This window comes from Oxyura jamaicensis, chromosome 1, assembly GCF_011077185.1.
Source record: "Oxyura jamaicensis isolate SHBP4307 breed ruddy duck chromosome 1, BPBGC_Ojam_1.0, whole genome shotgun sequence".
In the NCBI taxonomy this organism is placed as follows: Eukaryota; Metazoa; Chordata; class Aves; order Anseriformes; family Anatidae; genus Oxyura; species Oxyura jamaicensis.
The window spans coordinates 105,904,299-105,921,502 of record NC_048893.1 but is presented as its reverse complement, the minus strand read 5'-3'; the positions used below and the strand labels follow the sequence as shown (position 1 = coordinate 105,921,502).

Here is a 17,204-nt window from a genome sequence, read left to right as displayed (position 1 = left end):
CTTTTCTCTCTTCTTCTTTAGCAGCAAGGAGTAATGGTTCACTTTTCCTTTGCTTTCCTTTACTTGTCCTTCAGTTTTGTCTTCAAGAAGTAACAGGACCATGCACGATTCTGTGTGAATAAACAACACATTGGTGTCAGTTCTTACTAAAGTGATGGATTAAGAAAATAAAGTTGTTAAATATACATTACGAAAACTATGGTTTAAACATTGTTTTTAACTATATGCCTGGGTGCATACTGGCAGGGACTGTACAGTGGTATGTGTTTTAAAAACAGAATTATGCCTATTGGAGTCGCTGATAAGTTATTATCTAAATCAGTGTTTGAAACGGAACTGATTACCTCTTAGGGATGCCTGAAACTCCACTGTATCTGCAGCATCAGAAATAGTGCTGAAGCCTCCAAACTTCAAATACCGCATTTCATCACACCTAGCAGATGATTTCTACTAATGACCCACTGTACTGCTTGGATGCTTGAGGGAAGCATTATTTTCATGATAAGGGAATGGATTTTAATATCCCATACGTGGGGAGATAGAAACAGAAGGTTCAAAACCATGGTGACTCCTGTGTCCAGCACTAAAGGAAAGTGCTGGCTCTGCTTGCCAGAAGTCTCTGCTGACAGGAGAATGAGATACGCTAATGTTGTATGTGCGGATTGCAAATATTTTCCTGGCTGCATTCAAGCCAAATAATTTACCTCTCCATTGTTTACTGCTGAACTGTTAAATTCAGATGATGATAATATGGCTTTGCAAATCTGTGAACTTGTCACTGTGTCAAGTAATTTTTTTTGAGCAGCCTTTGAAAAATCCTGTCACCGGCACCACTAAGCTAAGGCAAAATGTCAACAATATCTTGTAAACGAGACACTGCAGTCTGTGGTGCTAATAAAGCCCAGGCTGGGATGGTATCGAGGGAATATATGAAAAAGCTGTCAAGATGTTGTGATTCCAGAAGAAACAAGATTGGCTCATACTTGTTAACCATAAAGGGTAAAATGTAATAATAATAACGGGAAGTAAGCATGTCTGCTACATATATTAAATAAAGCTCTCAAGACTTATGAGAAAAATATCAGCATCCACATTTATCTTGTACTAGACTTTTGTCTGAAACTGAACGCCGAGGTGAGCGGCATGCAAAAGTTAGACACGGTGTCTGGGAAAACAACACTGTGGTGCTGCTGATGGAGACAAGTGAAAAGGTACTGAAGCATTTATCATGACATGGAGAAACAGAGCTTTATGCACTGTGCAGCAGGGAGGTTCTTGTCCCAGTTTGTAAAGTTGATGCTTGAGTCCAAAAGTTGAAGTTTAACTTCACTACTCTGTTGTTTCTGTCATGTGCATATTCTTTGTAGAAGACCCTGGATAGTAACAGAGATCAAGTCCAAAGAAACAAAACCAAGGATAATTTTTCATGTTATTAGAAGAATTAGTACTTTTGTGGTATTAAAAATGTCAACTCCACCTCCTATCTTTGTGGCAGAAGCACACTGAGATTTAACGTCTTCAAGAATAAGGCTTAAAGTCCCCTTACTAGCAAATTATGGGGCAGCTACTGCAGTTCCCCCTCTTTCCCAGTGGCCCCTGGCCCTTGAGTAGCGTTCTTAAGGTTTTCTTGCTTTTCTTGTGTGTGTCCTAACTGTGGGCTCTGAGAAGACGTGGACATCTTCCGCTTACATTGCTGTGCATGGTTACTGTGATTGAATCTCATGAGCAAGTGACGTAGGGGACTAGCACTGATTTCTAATGTAAAACTGTTGCTGTTTTTACTGTTGGAGCATGCTAGGATATGTCCCTCACTGTTGTGTATTCATGCAGTTTGGTTTATGGTACTGTGCTGCATAGCTGAGCATGATAAAATCATCAGACTACTGCAAGTCCAGTTATTTTCGGGTATTCAGCTTCGCTGAAGGAGAAGCTTATTAAGAACGTGTAAAGGCACTTCTTTCCTTCCCCTTTTCTTTGAACAATAGTGCTAATAAGGAAGGAGACTAACTCGTCTTTGTATATAAAATAGCTGAGAAAATAATTACTTTTCAAGAGAGACAGGAGTGCTCCCTTAGAACCTCAGTGTAGCAACACATTTCTGTACAATGAGAGTTTTAAAAACCTGTTTAATAGGGAAATGAACTTGCTAAGCCTGTTTTCAGGCATCTTATTTCTTGAAATATTTAGCAAGGCTCTTGCTTCCATTTAGGTATCAAAATCTATGGTAAAACCACTTTTATTCTATTTTCATTATTTCCTTTTCTTGTATCTTGCAATAAATTTAAATCCTGTGAAATCCTATTCTTGTGACATGAATCTTGCAATATATGTTGCTAGCAGAGATATATTTTTTTCTAGGAATGATCAAATTAGAAAGAATATTCAAGCACAATTTTGTGCAAGATTTTTAGAATATTTTCAGGAGCCTGATCCTGTCAACTGTTGTAGTCTTCCATTATTTCATTATTTCTGCCTTTTTTTTTTTTTTTTTTTTACTGTCTCAGACATCTTCAGCAAGGAGCAACTCATAAAGGGGATGCAGGTGGGAGCTACACTTCGGCATTCGGTAACTGCTAAGTTACTGGAGAGGAAACCAGGGTCCACTCTAATGGTGGGCAGGGCCAACCCGTACATACAGAAATTCTCTTCTTTCATCCTGCTCCTGTCACCATTGCACAACCCTTAAAGCAGAAAGCTTCACCTTGATGCTGAGAATTTCCCAGCAGAATGCTGGGGACTGGCATAGCTGAGTTAATTGCTTTCGTGTAGCTAAAAACAGATGGATATTGGATGCATGCATACAAATTATTTTTGAAGTGGCTTTCCATGTGACTAATTGACTTTCCTTTGTTTCACTAGTTTGTTGTTTTTTTGATTTTTTTTTTGGTCCTTTTTTTTTAGCTTTATGAGCTTGCCAGTATCTGAGTGTGATCATTTATGTGAAAGGAAGAGGAAAAATAATTGCACTTTTTTAAAAGCATGCTGTGTTTGTTTCTGTATTTTTAGCTCAGGTGAGGGAGATAAAGACAGGACAGTTTTCTTTAATGTTGAGCAGCATATCCTGTCTGAAGCTCTTGATCAAAAACTGGATGTTTTATACTCAGCACTCCTGGTTTGAATGTCTGTACGTAGCTAAGACTAGAAGTCCATTAACCTGGAGATCAGAAACATACTAGAATTTAGAAATCCAGCCCCCTCTGGCCATTGAAAGGTGACAGTGTGTATGTATAGCAATTATTTCATGCTCTTAAAAAGGCAAAATAACAAAAACGGAAGAAACACATTGATCAGAAAGGAGTTACTAAGAACTAAGCAGAAGATTTTGGAGATAATGAAATTAGAATGCTAGAGGAAAACCATACTGTGAAGATGCTGAAATATCTTATCCAGTTCTTTGAAAACAGGAAACCAAGAGAAGAACCTGGTGGTTCAGTCCTTTTTTCAGTCTTTCCCATGTAAAATGGGAACAGGTCATTGCTTTTTCAGTCTCTTCTATAAGTTATCTATTACTACACATGTTTTTAGAATCTGTCTAGGATTCACCAAATGAAAAGTTTCATTATTACTTTTAAGTCTCTGCTGTGTTTTGGGTGGCCAGATATTTTTGGGGGTGAGGAACAGAGAATGCACACTTGTTTTCAGAGTCTTAACTTTTTCCTAGAAGTGCGTCTTATGGCATACAAGATTTCTATCACTATTTCCTAACTTTTTCCTCACACCCTATTAAGGAGATCATACTGTCCTCTTCTTTGCTCTGGGTTTACTTTCAAAGTTGTACCACACAACATATTGTAAAGTGAAATGTTGCAGGCTTAGTCTTCAAATCGAGGTGAAGGAGGCAAGTTGTTAACTTCAAATAAAAGGCTGTTCAAGCATATGTGATGCCATGAAAAAAAGATGCAAAACCTCATGTGTATGATGGTGACAAAAAGTCACTGCATTTTTGAATATTTAAAGATAATTTACTCATTAGTAGTGAATTTCAAGTAGAAGATCAGATTAACAAACCTGAGACCTTACTACAGCTGGCACTGTGTTAGGAAGCCTTTCAAAAGCAGCAGTAGCAGTCGGTAAGTGTATGGGCTTTGGCCTGTTGCCTGTATATCATTCAGCATTAAGAATGATCCCAGCAAATGACTGACGTTAAGCCACCAAACGCGTTTGACAGCCGACTACAGTATTCCTTCATATTGCCCAAGACTGATTGAGGTCCTCGGGCTTTTAGGTATCTACATGAATTATCATTTAAAGCAGCTGTGATATACTGCAAGGTTTAGCCGAATGGTTTGAGTTTTCTTTGTGAGCCCACACATTTCCCTCCTGCACGCGGCAGCTTAGCGTAGTACCGTTGGTGTTCACAGCAGCCTTGCGGGTCCTTACAGGCCACAGAGGCCCCAGCAGCGTTGGCACCACAGCACAGCTGAGCCGAGCTTGCCATGACGAGCGGCCGCACACGTTGGCTGAGGTGGCAGCAACAGCAGCAAAACTGGGCAGAGTTCACCGCTTGATCAGGGCAGCTGTTGCACTGAAGGCCCAAAGTGTGAAGGGTCCCCTCCCTCCATGGATGTTAGATCCTTAGTGGTGCTGTCATGTCCATTGTATGCTTTGAGGTGTCCAAAGAAGATAAAACTGCAAAGAGAAGAGCTAGCAGTAGTCAGCTGAAGCATGAGTGTCCCCTCCCTTCCACCAAAAAGTTCTACACGTTCCAGATGTTGTCTTTTGAGTGAACCTTGTGGAAGCAGACAGCTCTGTGCACAGTTCCTTCAGAAGTGGCTTTTCTATTTGCAGAATACTATTTTGACAACAGGATGAAAAAATCAGTCACTGTAGAGAATTACAGGTCAGCTGGATGCCTGGTTTGACACTGAGTTGTCCTCTGAATGTCAAGCAAGGTAGTCCACAGCAAGCCTTTGGGTAAGTTGTCTCCCGAGTGAGAAACTCCTGAGGAACTCTCTCGCTTTCATGTGCGTATGAGCTGAGTGCATTTTGAGCTAATTTGAGCTTCTTTCAAAATACAAATTGATTTGTTGATGGCAGCGTGAAGCAAGTGTATTTGGAGTGTTATTCAGCTGTCAAAATACAGTATTGCTGACAGGGTTTCTTTTTTCCGTCCCCGTGTACAAGGAGGAGTTCCAGTCTGGCGTCTTGCTAGGTTTCTCACAGCATTGCTAATGTTAGCTTCTCTTTTTTTTTCAAGCATTTCTGATTTCATTGGGATATTCCAGCATCGCTGATTCTCACTGATTCTTTTTCAAGATGTCTTACCACCTTGAAGTCATTTTGTGGCTGACACATCATTATCATTTTCTTCATTTAGTGATGATAAGGTAGTAGAAGAACAGCCGGAGGAAGATGAAGAGTTAACTGTTGTGGAAGATGAAGATGCTGATGATGACGATGACGATGGTGATGGTGATGAAATTGAAGAGACAGAGGAAGAGTATGAGGAAGCAACTGAAAGAACTACCAGCATTGCAACCACTACCACCACAACTACAGAATCTGTGGAAGAGGTTGTCAGAGGTAAATTCATGGGTGCTTAGCTTGGGGCTGGAAAACTAATCCTGCTGCTTTGTGTATTTGCCCTTTATGACAAAAAATGTTCCAAACAGCAAAATACCCTAAGTTGCTGCATCTTTATGTTTTGTCTTTTGTAATTTGCAAGTTGAATTCCCTCCTCTTTCCCTTTCCCAGTACAAGTATTTTTTGCAGGTATCTGGTCATTGCATATGATGTGGATAGAAACTGAAGAGGAGTCCTGTTATTTTTTTTTTTTCAATTTATTTTTGTTTTTTATTGAAGTAACACTAAATAATATTTGATTGCCATGTATAGTAAATAACACAGAAAATCATGTGTGGAATATCATGTGCATTTGTTACGGCAGAAGACAGTGTCAATTCAAAGCAGGAGGTAGCACCCTAGTCTGTACAAAACAAAACAACGTAATAGTTTTAAATGTCATGTTTTCTATGGTCTGTATATGAATGAGTTGTTCTTACATTTCTGTTTTAATAAGAACAATTCGACATGATGTAAATCTTTCTCAAATTGATACTGATTTTTCTGCAGTGCTTACAGTTCTACCATTTACTGCTGGAGACGATGGCAGAAGATGAGATTAAAAGCTACAGTTATAAAGATAGGAGTTGGGACTTGCGGAATGCAGAGGCAAAATTGCAGTGATTGGGATTGGAGTGAAGTGAGGCAGTGAACCATGGTTCTGTTGTTTGGTAGAGCAGGTACAGAAAAGAAGAGGCCTCCTGGCTATGATTTCTCATGTGCATGTGACAGAAGGGTGCCAAGGAGATGCCTTGGAAAAGGACAAGTCTCTTCATTTAGCTTTTCTACTCAGTCTGTGTGTAAATAAGCTCCCTCATCAAAAGTGTTAATGTTTTGGTAAAATGGTTTGCAAATGTTCCTTTCTAAGGTTGGAGAAGCAGTCTTGTGCATTTCTGTCTTATATAACTCTGTCTGTTGAGTGTTTTGCTCAATTACTGGAGAGCCAGTTCGGTGAGGAAGGGTTGGGAGGAGATTATGTTTAAATCTTTAAACCAATTAAATATATTTCCATATGTGAGCTTTCACCACCTGGGGATAAAACGCCCTGTTCTGAATGGAAAATGAATATTGAGGGGAAAAAAAAAAAAGAACATTTCACTTTAATGGGATTTTGGATGAGTGGAAATGAGGACAAATTAGGCAGAGCTCGTTTCTTTACTGAGGTTGACATTTCAAAGAGGTTAAGATGTTTAGCCTTCAGGAAAATAGTATATAATAATATGAATGTGGAATAGAAAAAATAGGAGGCAAACTATTGAAGCAACCTTATAAAAATCCCTTAGAAATATGCACACTTGGTAATGATGAAAAGCTATTGTCCTGTTTCTCCCAAGTACAAAATTTCCTGCCTTGGGTGACTGAGTGAAGTATGTCCTGCTGCAGATGGGGTGAGGGCAGTCTGCTACTGATACAAGTTCCCAGCATGGCTCTGCCCCAGCCCCTCAGGCTTTCTGACCTCCAGCCTTCCTGGGGCACGGAGGGTGCTGAGGCTGTCTCTGAGCATCTGTAAGTGATGTCTGACAGCTGCACCATGCAGAATGCTTATTTATTTCAAACGTAGAAATGCCCACGTAATTCACAGCCTTGGCCCCTGCTTCTACTTCCCTTGTCACGCTCGGGAGAAAGCTTCCCTCAGGGCCCAATGTCATCCTGATGCTGTCAGCAGGTCTGGGATCTATGTGGTGAGCACCTGCTGTGAACTTGCTGTTGCAAACAGAAAAGTTTGTTGCAGCTGGTGCAAATGAAAAAGCCAGAGGTGCCTTGTAGGCACTGTGTGTGTTAGGAAGTGGGCAGTGCTGCGAAGACATCTGGGAAGTGTCTTCAAGTGGGATTAAGCTTTGGAGCTTTGTTCTTGTGGACGTGAGCTCTGTTGAGGCCTCCAGGCTACTTTTCCTAAGTGTCAGTCAATGCCATTCATAAAACATATCCTAAGATGCTTTTCATAGATGCTTTACAGCCAATTTTAAGTGTCTTTTATGAGGCTGTGGCTAATACCATGTCATAGCATTAAAGAACACAAAGAGTGGGTGTGTCCAGTTTTAGAGGAGCTGGTTTTCAATGTGAAATCTGCAAAGAACAACTATTCTAAAACCATAAATTAAAGTCTAATTGCAGGCTGGTACCGAGCCTTTTCTCCCCCAAATCAATGGAATGATTGCCATCAGCCATAAATAATTGAAAAGCATAAATGTAATGCTATACTTTAAAGACACTTGAACTATTGTAGAATCAATTTGTCAGGCGATTTTATTTCTTTGTGTGCCTTAATGAGTCATGATCAAAACAGCAATAGCAGATCTACTTCCAGACTTAATTCCAGTGAGAAGGAAGTTACAGCCTTGCCTAGAGCATGAGAGAGGTCATTGATGGGAGGATAGTCTTTTCATTCAATTTCTGTAGTGTCCATATTTTTTATGAGCTATAATGTTTATTCAGAAGTGCAAATAAACTTTTCCTAGCACTGGACTTGCCAATATTCACATTCCTGTCTTTGTTTAGGGACCAGCTCTAGTCTCAGTTCATACAGACTGCAGCAGCAGACCCAATTTGAACTTTCAGATCTGCTCTTGCTGGAGTTCAGATGTTAAATCTAGCAGATGGTGGGTCTGAGGTTACAGGGATCGACAGCGTGAATTAATGTCAGATCTGCATTTTTCACTCTTGGTCACTGGTAGATGTTAGCACCGAATTTGTGCTGAGGAGAGTGTGACTCGCGTATGGAGTGTATGTAGCCCTGCAAGAAACCTGTGGCTCTTGGTTCTGCTTCTGTATGGAGCAAGGGAGGTAACTTTCTGGTGGCCAGGTGTAAGCAGCAGAGCAGCTTGCTGCCATCCCAGCTGCATGGCAGGTTTTTGCAGAGCTGTTTGAGAGCCATCCAGGCTCCAGGTCATCCTCGCAGTGCGTGACTGAAGCAAGCAGCGTGTCGCATGTAGCTGTTTATGACTTCTGCTCTCCTGCAGCACAGCAGGCGATAAGAAAAAATCAGTCTCTCTTGGCTTATGACAAAGAATAAGCAATTTGAACTTAATGCTTTCCGTCAGCATGGCAGTCAATCAGGTCTCATTTAAAGGAAAGCAGCAGGGTCAAACACAGCAGCCTGGCAAAAACACTTGGCAGTGTCTTCTCATACCTACTGGCAGATGGGGGAGATTCAGCATAAGCTTGACCTGCCCCTTCTAGCACATATTGCTGCCCTTCAGCGATCGGTTTTGCTTTATCTAATTCAACCGGATTTCTTCAAACAGCTAGGAAAGAATTTAGCAGTGCTGTTGACATGGCATTTTAACTATGTTTGCAATCTGGAGTCGCAAGCGGGAGATCATATTCTGGTTCCCTAGCAGGAGAGAAGTAGCCTGGTCTTTGTATTATAGCTCCTAGCTTTATTGATCCTGCATACTTTTTTATTTTATTTTAGTTCTTTTTTTTCTTTTTTTTGCTGTGGATTTATATGTCTGAAAGACTTCAAATACATTCAGTGACAGCTATCACCTATTCTAAGGTAAGGGAGGTTAACCCTGATTACTAGACCCATCAGCTGTAATTTTGGGGATAATTCTAGAATATTAGTAGTATATACTAGGTTAATTGTGATCTTTTCACCTTCAGTGGCTTTGTCCCACTTTGTTCTTTGAAAGGTTATTATCTTTCTGTTAAAGTAATACTTCCTTGCTCTTCATTTCCTTCAGGACTGTGTGGTATGCTTTATTTGTAAAATGATAATGTGTGGCTGTATTATTCCATATTAACAAAGCACGTTGCTATACAAGTAGTGCACGTTATGTTAACTCCTCTACTTTTTTTAATGAGATCTTCATTAAGAATGATAATCTACTGTAACACATGAGCAAGAGCTGATAAAATTAACCTAATGGATTTGCATTAAAATAACTGATAGCTTTTAATTAGACATTAAAATTTAAAGCACAGCCTTTCCACTGTAACATAATACTTCATGATATGTTGCAATATGTCTTTTCTAGGGTATAGTAATCTTGTTGATGAAAAATCAATATATTATTAATATTTTGGGTCAAGAGCAAACGTACTAAATACTAAACACAGTAATAGAGTTGCTTTATTTAAGGTTGGAGGGTGGAGAGTGGTTTCATTCGAGTTACGTCCTGACAAAAGAAATCCTCCAGGAATCTGCTGCCCTAGATAAAATGTCACTTCACTATATTGAAGCAGTTATTTATTGAATATTTTGTTTTGCTTTGTAAAAAGTCTGGAATGTGGTTTTGAGCTAATTCTCATATTCACATGTCTTGCCATGTTGGCATAATTATGATGTTATGTGGCAATTATAACTTCTGTGAAATATACATTAATACATGAAATTTTATTGACTTGTACTCAAAAATGAAGCTGGGGTTTTTGGGTTCTGGCCATCAGTAGTAACTATTTGGCACCTTGGTTTAAAATGTAGTTGTGCTTTGCACAGATAAATAGAAAATATATTTTCACGTATTTGTTCCACATGAAAATTGTAAGGCTTTGTATTCTAGCCATGTGTACAATTACTTTTTTTTTCCTCCTATATCAAATATCCCCCTCCAGTAGATTAAGAGTAAATATTAGAGAGAAAAATCTGATCTTAATTGCTTAGGATGGAAATAACAGTTTTAAGAAAGGCTATTTTTCAGTTTAGCATTTGGAACTTGTCATTTTGCTTTTTCTTTTAACTTTATCTATAGAAAGTATTTTAGCAGTTGTGTAGATAATGCACCAACTTTACTCCTAGAGCTTGTGCCAGCCTCCCAGCTGTCTCTTCCTAATTCCAAAAATCTCCTATGAAATTAGCTTTTGTCTTTGAATACTCAAACTAAAATTTGGCTGCCTCTTCTAGCTATATATTCAGAATGAGGAGGCTTTGTTTCAGTGAGATTATCTTTAAATATTCCCCTTGATTAATTCATTGAATGAAACAGTATCGTTCCATTTTGGAACAAGAACAGCGTAAGAAAAACAGTGTGCATTTACTCTTTAACTTGTCTAATCTTTCTCAGCTAGTTAAAAAAAATGGAGACTAGAATAGGTTCATGTGTATTAATATCTTCAAACTATAGTGCTCTGTTCCTGAAGACGTGGAAGCCAAAATTACTCCACTTACAACATTATGTACTAGCACGTAGTAAAGCGGAGCATATACCTCATGGTATATATTGGAAAGGTTTTGTCCTTTGTCCTCTTTTGCATTAATTGATTGCTTTGTTCTTTGGTGAAATACAAAAGGTAAAATAAAAAATTCTGGTCCCATTTACTCAAGCAGCTAAGTGCATTACTTGTTCGTGTGAGTATGAGACACAGTTTGAATTGATACCAGCATGGACAACGTGAATATATATACCAGTGCTACTGAGCTGGTTCACGTGGAAAATACACAAGAGCATTTTATTTGCATATACTTGAAAATATCAATGTCCATCTCGAAGGCTGATACTACAGAAAAATTCATAACTACATTATATTTTCCAATACCACAGCTAAATTAAAGAATGACTAATATTTCTAAGCCAAGGTGATGGGATCTTTCTGATGCAGCATTGAGGCAGAAGAGGTTTTTCAGAGGTGTCTCAGCTTCCAAGACAGGTCCAAGATGATTCTTTAACTCCTCCTGTTTGTCCTTTTTATTTTTTTTCTTAAAACACTTAAAATTTAATTTCTGGTTTGAAGCTTGGAGCAGACTGTGCCAGCATTTAAATGAGCTTAGTTTTCATGATCACTTAAATATCATGTACAAACTAAAATCCTGAAGAAAATAATGAATAACCATAATGTTTATAGTAATAGAAGTATGTAAATGTAGCTTTAATTTTTTTTTCCCATTAGAAGTTTAAATTCTATTTCAGATTCCTCTATTGAAAATGTTGTTGTTCACAGAGCAAGTGTTAGTCCCATGTGAAAAAAAAAAAAAAAAAAAAAAAAAAAGGCATGGAGTGGAGATTTTGAAATAAAGCAATTATTTCATTTATTTCATTTTGATTTAAAATCAGTTTTCTTCAAGGAACAAGCAGAACCAATTTATATGGTAATGAAAAATTTTGAGATGACATTCAGAACCATATTTTATATTTTCCTCCGTAAAAATTGATCATCAAAAGTACCTAGAATGTTTGAACATAAATTTTAATTAGCTTTGCTAACAGCGTTTTGGTAAGTGAGCATTATGGAAGTTCGTCATGTGGAGCCACTATAAATCAGTATCCCCATACTTGAGAACTATGCTTATCCATTTCTAAGGAAAAGTAACAGTCCACGTCCATGTTGACTGTTTGTAGTATATCACTATATGTATTAATTTAAAAGCAAATCAAAAAGCTTTGCTACAGAACTGTTCTCCAGGGAGTGATCTACCTGCTTTGTTACAAATATCTCTGTTTGCATCAGGAAACTAGAATAATTACATAAGAAGCTTCAGATGAGAAAACCTGAATTATTCTCCCCTGATTATCTCAAAAAAATGTATAAAATGTAAGGTTTTGGAGAGGGAAAGAAGTGGCTGTAATCTTTGGTTTAGGGCCCAGAAAAGATGAGGTGTTTTACTGTTGCAGAAGGATGGTGTGAAAATTGTCAGCATCTGAAAACAGAGTTACAGTGTAGACCACTTTTTGAACCTGAATTGTGACAAAAGCACGTCCTTTTAATTCGTTCAGTTTTGCAGAGCCAAAGGCAAAAAACGTGTTTTTAGAGGGGGATAGTGAGCCAGTTCCTTAAACAAAGCAAAGCTCACAGTAATGCTGCACTGGATAAAAATTATTTCTGATAACAAGTTAAATTGAATTGCACGGTGGCAAAAAGTAACTCATCGTTTAATCAGTTTTCAGCAGCAGGATTACTATGTGAAGCAAAGACAGCTTTTAATTTTTTGATGAATCATGTAGCAGCGTATGCTGCCTGCTGCTAATATCTGTGAAAATACCATAGCTCATCCATCATAGGCTTTAATTGCTACACTCAGGACCAGTGGAAGGGAAGCAGGATATGGATGGCAGTAATTTTTTCGTAGCCTGAAAAAAGTGGCGGAAGTTCCCATCTCTGCTTCATTGCTCCATCTTCTCAGCTACGGCAGTAGAGCTGAAGATTAAATTTGTGGCTTTTTTAAATGAGCACAAGTGATGGCTATACGGAGAGGCATGGGAGGAGCAACTGGCCCAGCAATGGGAGCAACCAGGGCTGTTCCTCAAGCATTGAAGCTGGTTTTAAAATGTGCCTTCACCCCTGAAGGAGGGCTGAAGGAACGCTACTCTGAACCCTCTGCACAGAGAAGGTGGTGGTGGACAGTGGTGGCCCTGCTGGAAAAGGGGTGACAGCAGCAAGAAGTTTCCTACCCCAAACAAGCAACACACTTCCCTCAATGAGGGCAGTCATGGAACAGTTTCCCTCTCCTGTTCATCTTCATGTAGGTCTTAAATGGTTTGCATAGTAGACCATTCCTCTCTGTGGTGAAATAATTGCTACGACTCACTGAAATCAATCTGGTTGGCTGTGCAGGCTCCAGTGCTTCAGTCTTGCTGTTTTTAATGCACTACCGAGTGGTTTCCAGAATGCTTGTCCAAGTGCAACTTCGCGTATATAAATGACTGTAGTTTCCAGAGAGCTAATTCCGTGTTACCACTGGCATCAGTTTTTTGATGGACAGTTACCTTCACTTTTGCACGTTATTTGCGTATACACAAAGTCTCAGCTCCTATTTCTGTGAGAGCTGTACCTATAGGAAATTTCAGAGTAAATCTGTGAATCATTCCCATCCTAATAACACTTAGCAGTACAAATGAAATATAGCAGACTTTATAGCAACTCCAGTATTTGGAGGGAAACCTAGAAGGTGCTTATTGTGTGGTTAGAGGTCAGTCCATAGACAATGTAAATTAAGTCATTGTAAAAGAAAGACAGAGATGTTGAGACCTCGGTTTTCTGAAATGACATTTTCTGCCAGCCAGAATTCTCTTGATTATACCTGTCTCTTCAATGTCATGAGTCACTATTCATTTTTAATTGACATGTGGCAACTCTTCCAAGGCTCTGCAAAGTCAGCTTTGTGTGAGGGTTTGGCCGTATAATTAGATGGCAGGTCTAGATGTTACTTGAAAATAAATCTGAGCAACCACTTGTGTACTAAACGTAGTATATAATTAATCTTACGGTAGCATGCAATTAGTTGTAATTAATGGTCTGCACAATTAAATTTGGTTTGCTTTTTTCTCAAAAATCGCTTGATACAGAACCATAAAATTTGTAGTATGTCTTTGCTAACTGAAAAAAAAAAGCATGGGTCTGTTTCTCTTGGAGCAAATGTATATGCTCCCTAAAATTGATTCTTAACATTACCATATTCGTGTACCATATCTATAAATAAATACGTGTGTAAAATTATACCTATGTTACATATTTAAGAGCAAACAGGCATCAGCTACTGATGACAAATGAATGAATCTCAAATCTATGCGGTAAGCAGCGGTGCTCCCGGGGAGAGCGCAGAGCCGATCGCTTGTCAGGACAGAGCCTGCCAACAGGGATTCTGCGTAGCCAGCGTCTTAGAGGTGATGAGTGCGCACGGCATTTCCAGTGCCAGTGCAGTGATACTTCTTTCAGCCTTTCAACCTTTCAGCCCTTGGGGAACTGCCTCCCCCAAAATTCACATTTATGCAGAGGATTTAGATGCCTCTAGTGAGCGTGCCAGGTTGTCTGCTGGGGTAGTGTGGGGGATGAAAGCAAAAGAGGGGCATATTGATGTTTGGTGTTAGATGTAGGTGGTTTTGAAATGTTCTATGTATGGCATGTTTGAAGTTGTTTTTTTTGTTTGTTTGTTTGTTTTTTTCTGTTTGGAACATTATTGATAAAGGGCTGTATGTTTACATGTGTAATTGGCTGGATTCCAAACTGTGGGCAGAATTTCCTTTGTTTTCCTGTAATTTGCATGCTTTGTTTTTTCCCTCAGGTTTTTGTGTGTTACAGGTTATAGGCAAAGACTGTGACAGCTCACAATAAAAGCAAATGCAAACTATTTTAATTTTTTTTCTCTCTATACGTTCACTGGGGATGAGATTTCTTCCCACGGATGGAGTAAAGCTGTGGCACTAATTTTGTATATGTGAGCCTTTGAACTATGAATCACAACCCCTGTACCGAGCCAGGTACAAGGGGGAGTTTCTTTGTCAGTGACTGTATATAATTAGGTGCCTGAAGATAATTTGTTCTCCTGTATAACTCATAAATGTTTTGTTTGTTTGTTTTGTTTTACATAAGCTAGGAAACTCAGTTTGGGGGGGATTGCATAGCCACAAGCCATCACGAAAGAAGTTGGCACCTCATCCTTTCAGATGTTTCCCTTCAGGCCTGCGGCTGAGGCTTAGCGGCAAGAGTCTGAACCGCTTCAAAATGTGCCTGAACCATCTCTGGGGTGGTTTTCGGGGGGAAGCATTGAAGCAGCCAGTAATTAGGGTTTCCTCTTCCCCCAAGTGCTCCCTAGATGCTCCCTGTTCCTCAGGCAGGGGTGTTGAGGCGTGCCTCGGCACAACTGGGTAGGTGGAAATCCAGGCAAGGCCATTTTCACGCTAAATGTGGTTCCTCCGGGTCTCCTCTGACTAGAGGTGTGCTCTGAACAAGCCGAGACGGGTCCCTGCCGCGCGATGATCTCCCGCTGGTACTTTGATGTGGCCGAAGGAAAGTGCGCGCCCTTCTTTTACGGCGGCTGCGGCGGCAACAGGAACAACTTTGACTCGGAGGAGTACTGCATGGCGGTCTGCGGCAGCGTCCGTAAGTGCACCGCCGGCCCCTCACCGCCTCTCTCTGACCGGCCCTGGTGCTTGGGAGCGGGCCTGGGCTCACACTAACTCTGCTCCTGCCGCCCTCGGTCTGTCCAGCACCCTCGCTCACCTCTCGATCCTCGTTAGCCTCTCGCTAACCCAGCATGGTAGCGGGCTCCTTCTCTGCCCTCTAGACAATCTTGCAGATAGCTGGCAGAAGCCTAACATTTCTGTAGGCCTTCACGCTCACTTTGTCTTCATCTTCTGTCAAAGCTCACTAACACTTTGTGAGTCCCTGTTTCTGCATGTGCAATGTTTCTACAGGGAAAAATGGAATTTTAGGGGAGTCTCAGGTAAGTTTAAAAATAGCTCTTAGTTTGCACACTGTATGTTCATGTATTTCTTTTTCATCAAAGCAGTATAAGCTCGTCAGGATAGCAGAAGATTTACTTCCAGCCTTGGAAGATGTGATTTTTTTTTTTTCTATTATTTTTTTTTAATTTGACTGAATACTTCGTGTGTGTCTGCAAGGAAAAGGGGTGAGTTACCGTTTGATATTTAGGTTTCCTGACAGCCATGATGTGCACAAACGTGAATAACCTCCCACTTGCTTTGTTTAACACACCATATATTTTAATGATTACTTTCCATAAAGAAAGTGCATTTGCACTGTGGTTTTGGTTTGAGAAGGTTGGTTTTGCCCGTAGCAGAATACTGCACCGGGTCAATCAGGCACTGGGTTCAGCAGCTGCATTTCATTTTGGAGAGCACTTGTGGAGGCAGGATTGCTACTCCAGTCCTCCAGGCATGTTTCATCTTTGCTTCTTGTAGAGCTGCACAGAGCTCCGTGGCGGGATGAGAAGAAAGACTAGATGAATGGGCAGGAGTGATCAGCTTCTGCAACAGGAGATGTAGCAAGGAGAGAGGAGAAATATGCTACATATGTAGCTACTAGAAGAAACATGCTGCGTGTTGGAATTAGATCTATAATAATATTTGCTAAAAGAACTACATTTTGAACCGCTAAGTTCCTGTCCTAAGTAAGGCATTTTTAGAGCTGAATAACATGGTTTGTCTCTCTGATTGTGAGCTCTGTAACAGGCAAGAAAAAGTAGGACTTTGTAACAAAAGTATATTTAGGGCAGAAGTGGAAAGAAGAAAATCTTAAATGAAAGAAATGTTTCTGCAATGAAACATGCAGGTACCTGATGCTAATGGACAGTTGATCTGTAGACATGGATCAAGGAAAGAAAAGTCAACTGAAGATAGCTGGCTCAAGCAGATTAGGGACATAAAAAATTCTACAGTGAGAGAGATGTTGAACAATAACCCTAGAAAAGCCACTTGACCTCTGGTACATTTAGTTTTAGGTAGCTGAGATGGGGCTATATTTATTCTTTATTGTTATGACCAGCAGAATTTGTAAAGGACAAGTACTTTTTTAGTCGTGTGTAGGTGAATATCTTGCTTAATAGGATCAAAGGTGAGTTTCATGCTTAAATGGTGATTGGATCAAAGACAATATGACAGCCATCAAAACTAATAATGGAAAATAATTGATAAACTGAAACTTATGCTGCTTTACATGTGGAAGTATTCCCAGTTAGCAAGTGAAGAATAATAGGAGTGAACAAGATTTACCTGCACAGAGGTCTGGATAATTCATGAGTCTTGGCTTGGTCCCTAAGAGGCAAGTGAAAAGGCACCAATCTCTTATTCTATATCTTCTTGCTCCTGTGACAGTACCTGTTCCTTTGCCCAGTGGACAAGTTGCCTTACCAACAAGGTAGGATTGAACAAAAAATAGCTATTAGTCTGTTGTGCTGTGCGCTTTACTTTTATGGTCAATAGAAGAGTTTCTAAAAGCTGTGTACACTCGTGTTCTGGTTGGCAAAA

General features: G+C 39.8%; 1 protein-coding gene across 4 annotated transcripts in view; it reads left to right on the top strand.

Moving 5' to 3' along the window:
• The window catches only part of APP (amyloid beta precursor protein), a 211,232-nt gene that overhangs the window by 112,126 nt on the left and 81,902 nt on the right, over positions 1-17,204 (top strand). For 2 of the 4 annotated variants that reach the window (XM_035315530.1, XM_035315529.1), the window contains exons 6-7: positions 5,318-5,523; positions 15,151-15,318. In XM_035315530.1, the coding sequence (XP_035171421.1) occupies positions 5,318-5,523; positions 15,151-15,318 (374 nt within the window). The remainder of the gene's footprint in view (positions 1-5,317; positions 5,524-15,150; positions 15,319-17,204) is intronic. The other 2 variants (XM_035315532.1, XM_035315531.1) reach the window with 1 other exon arrangement.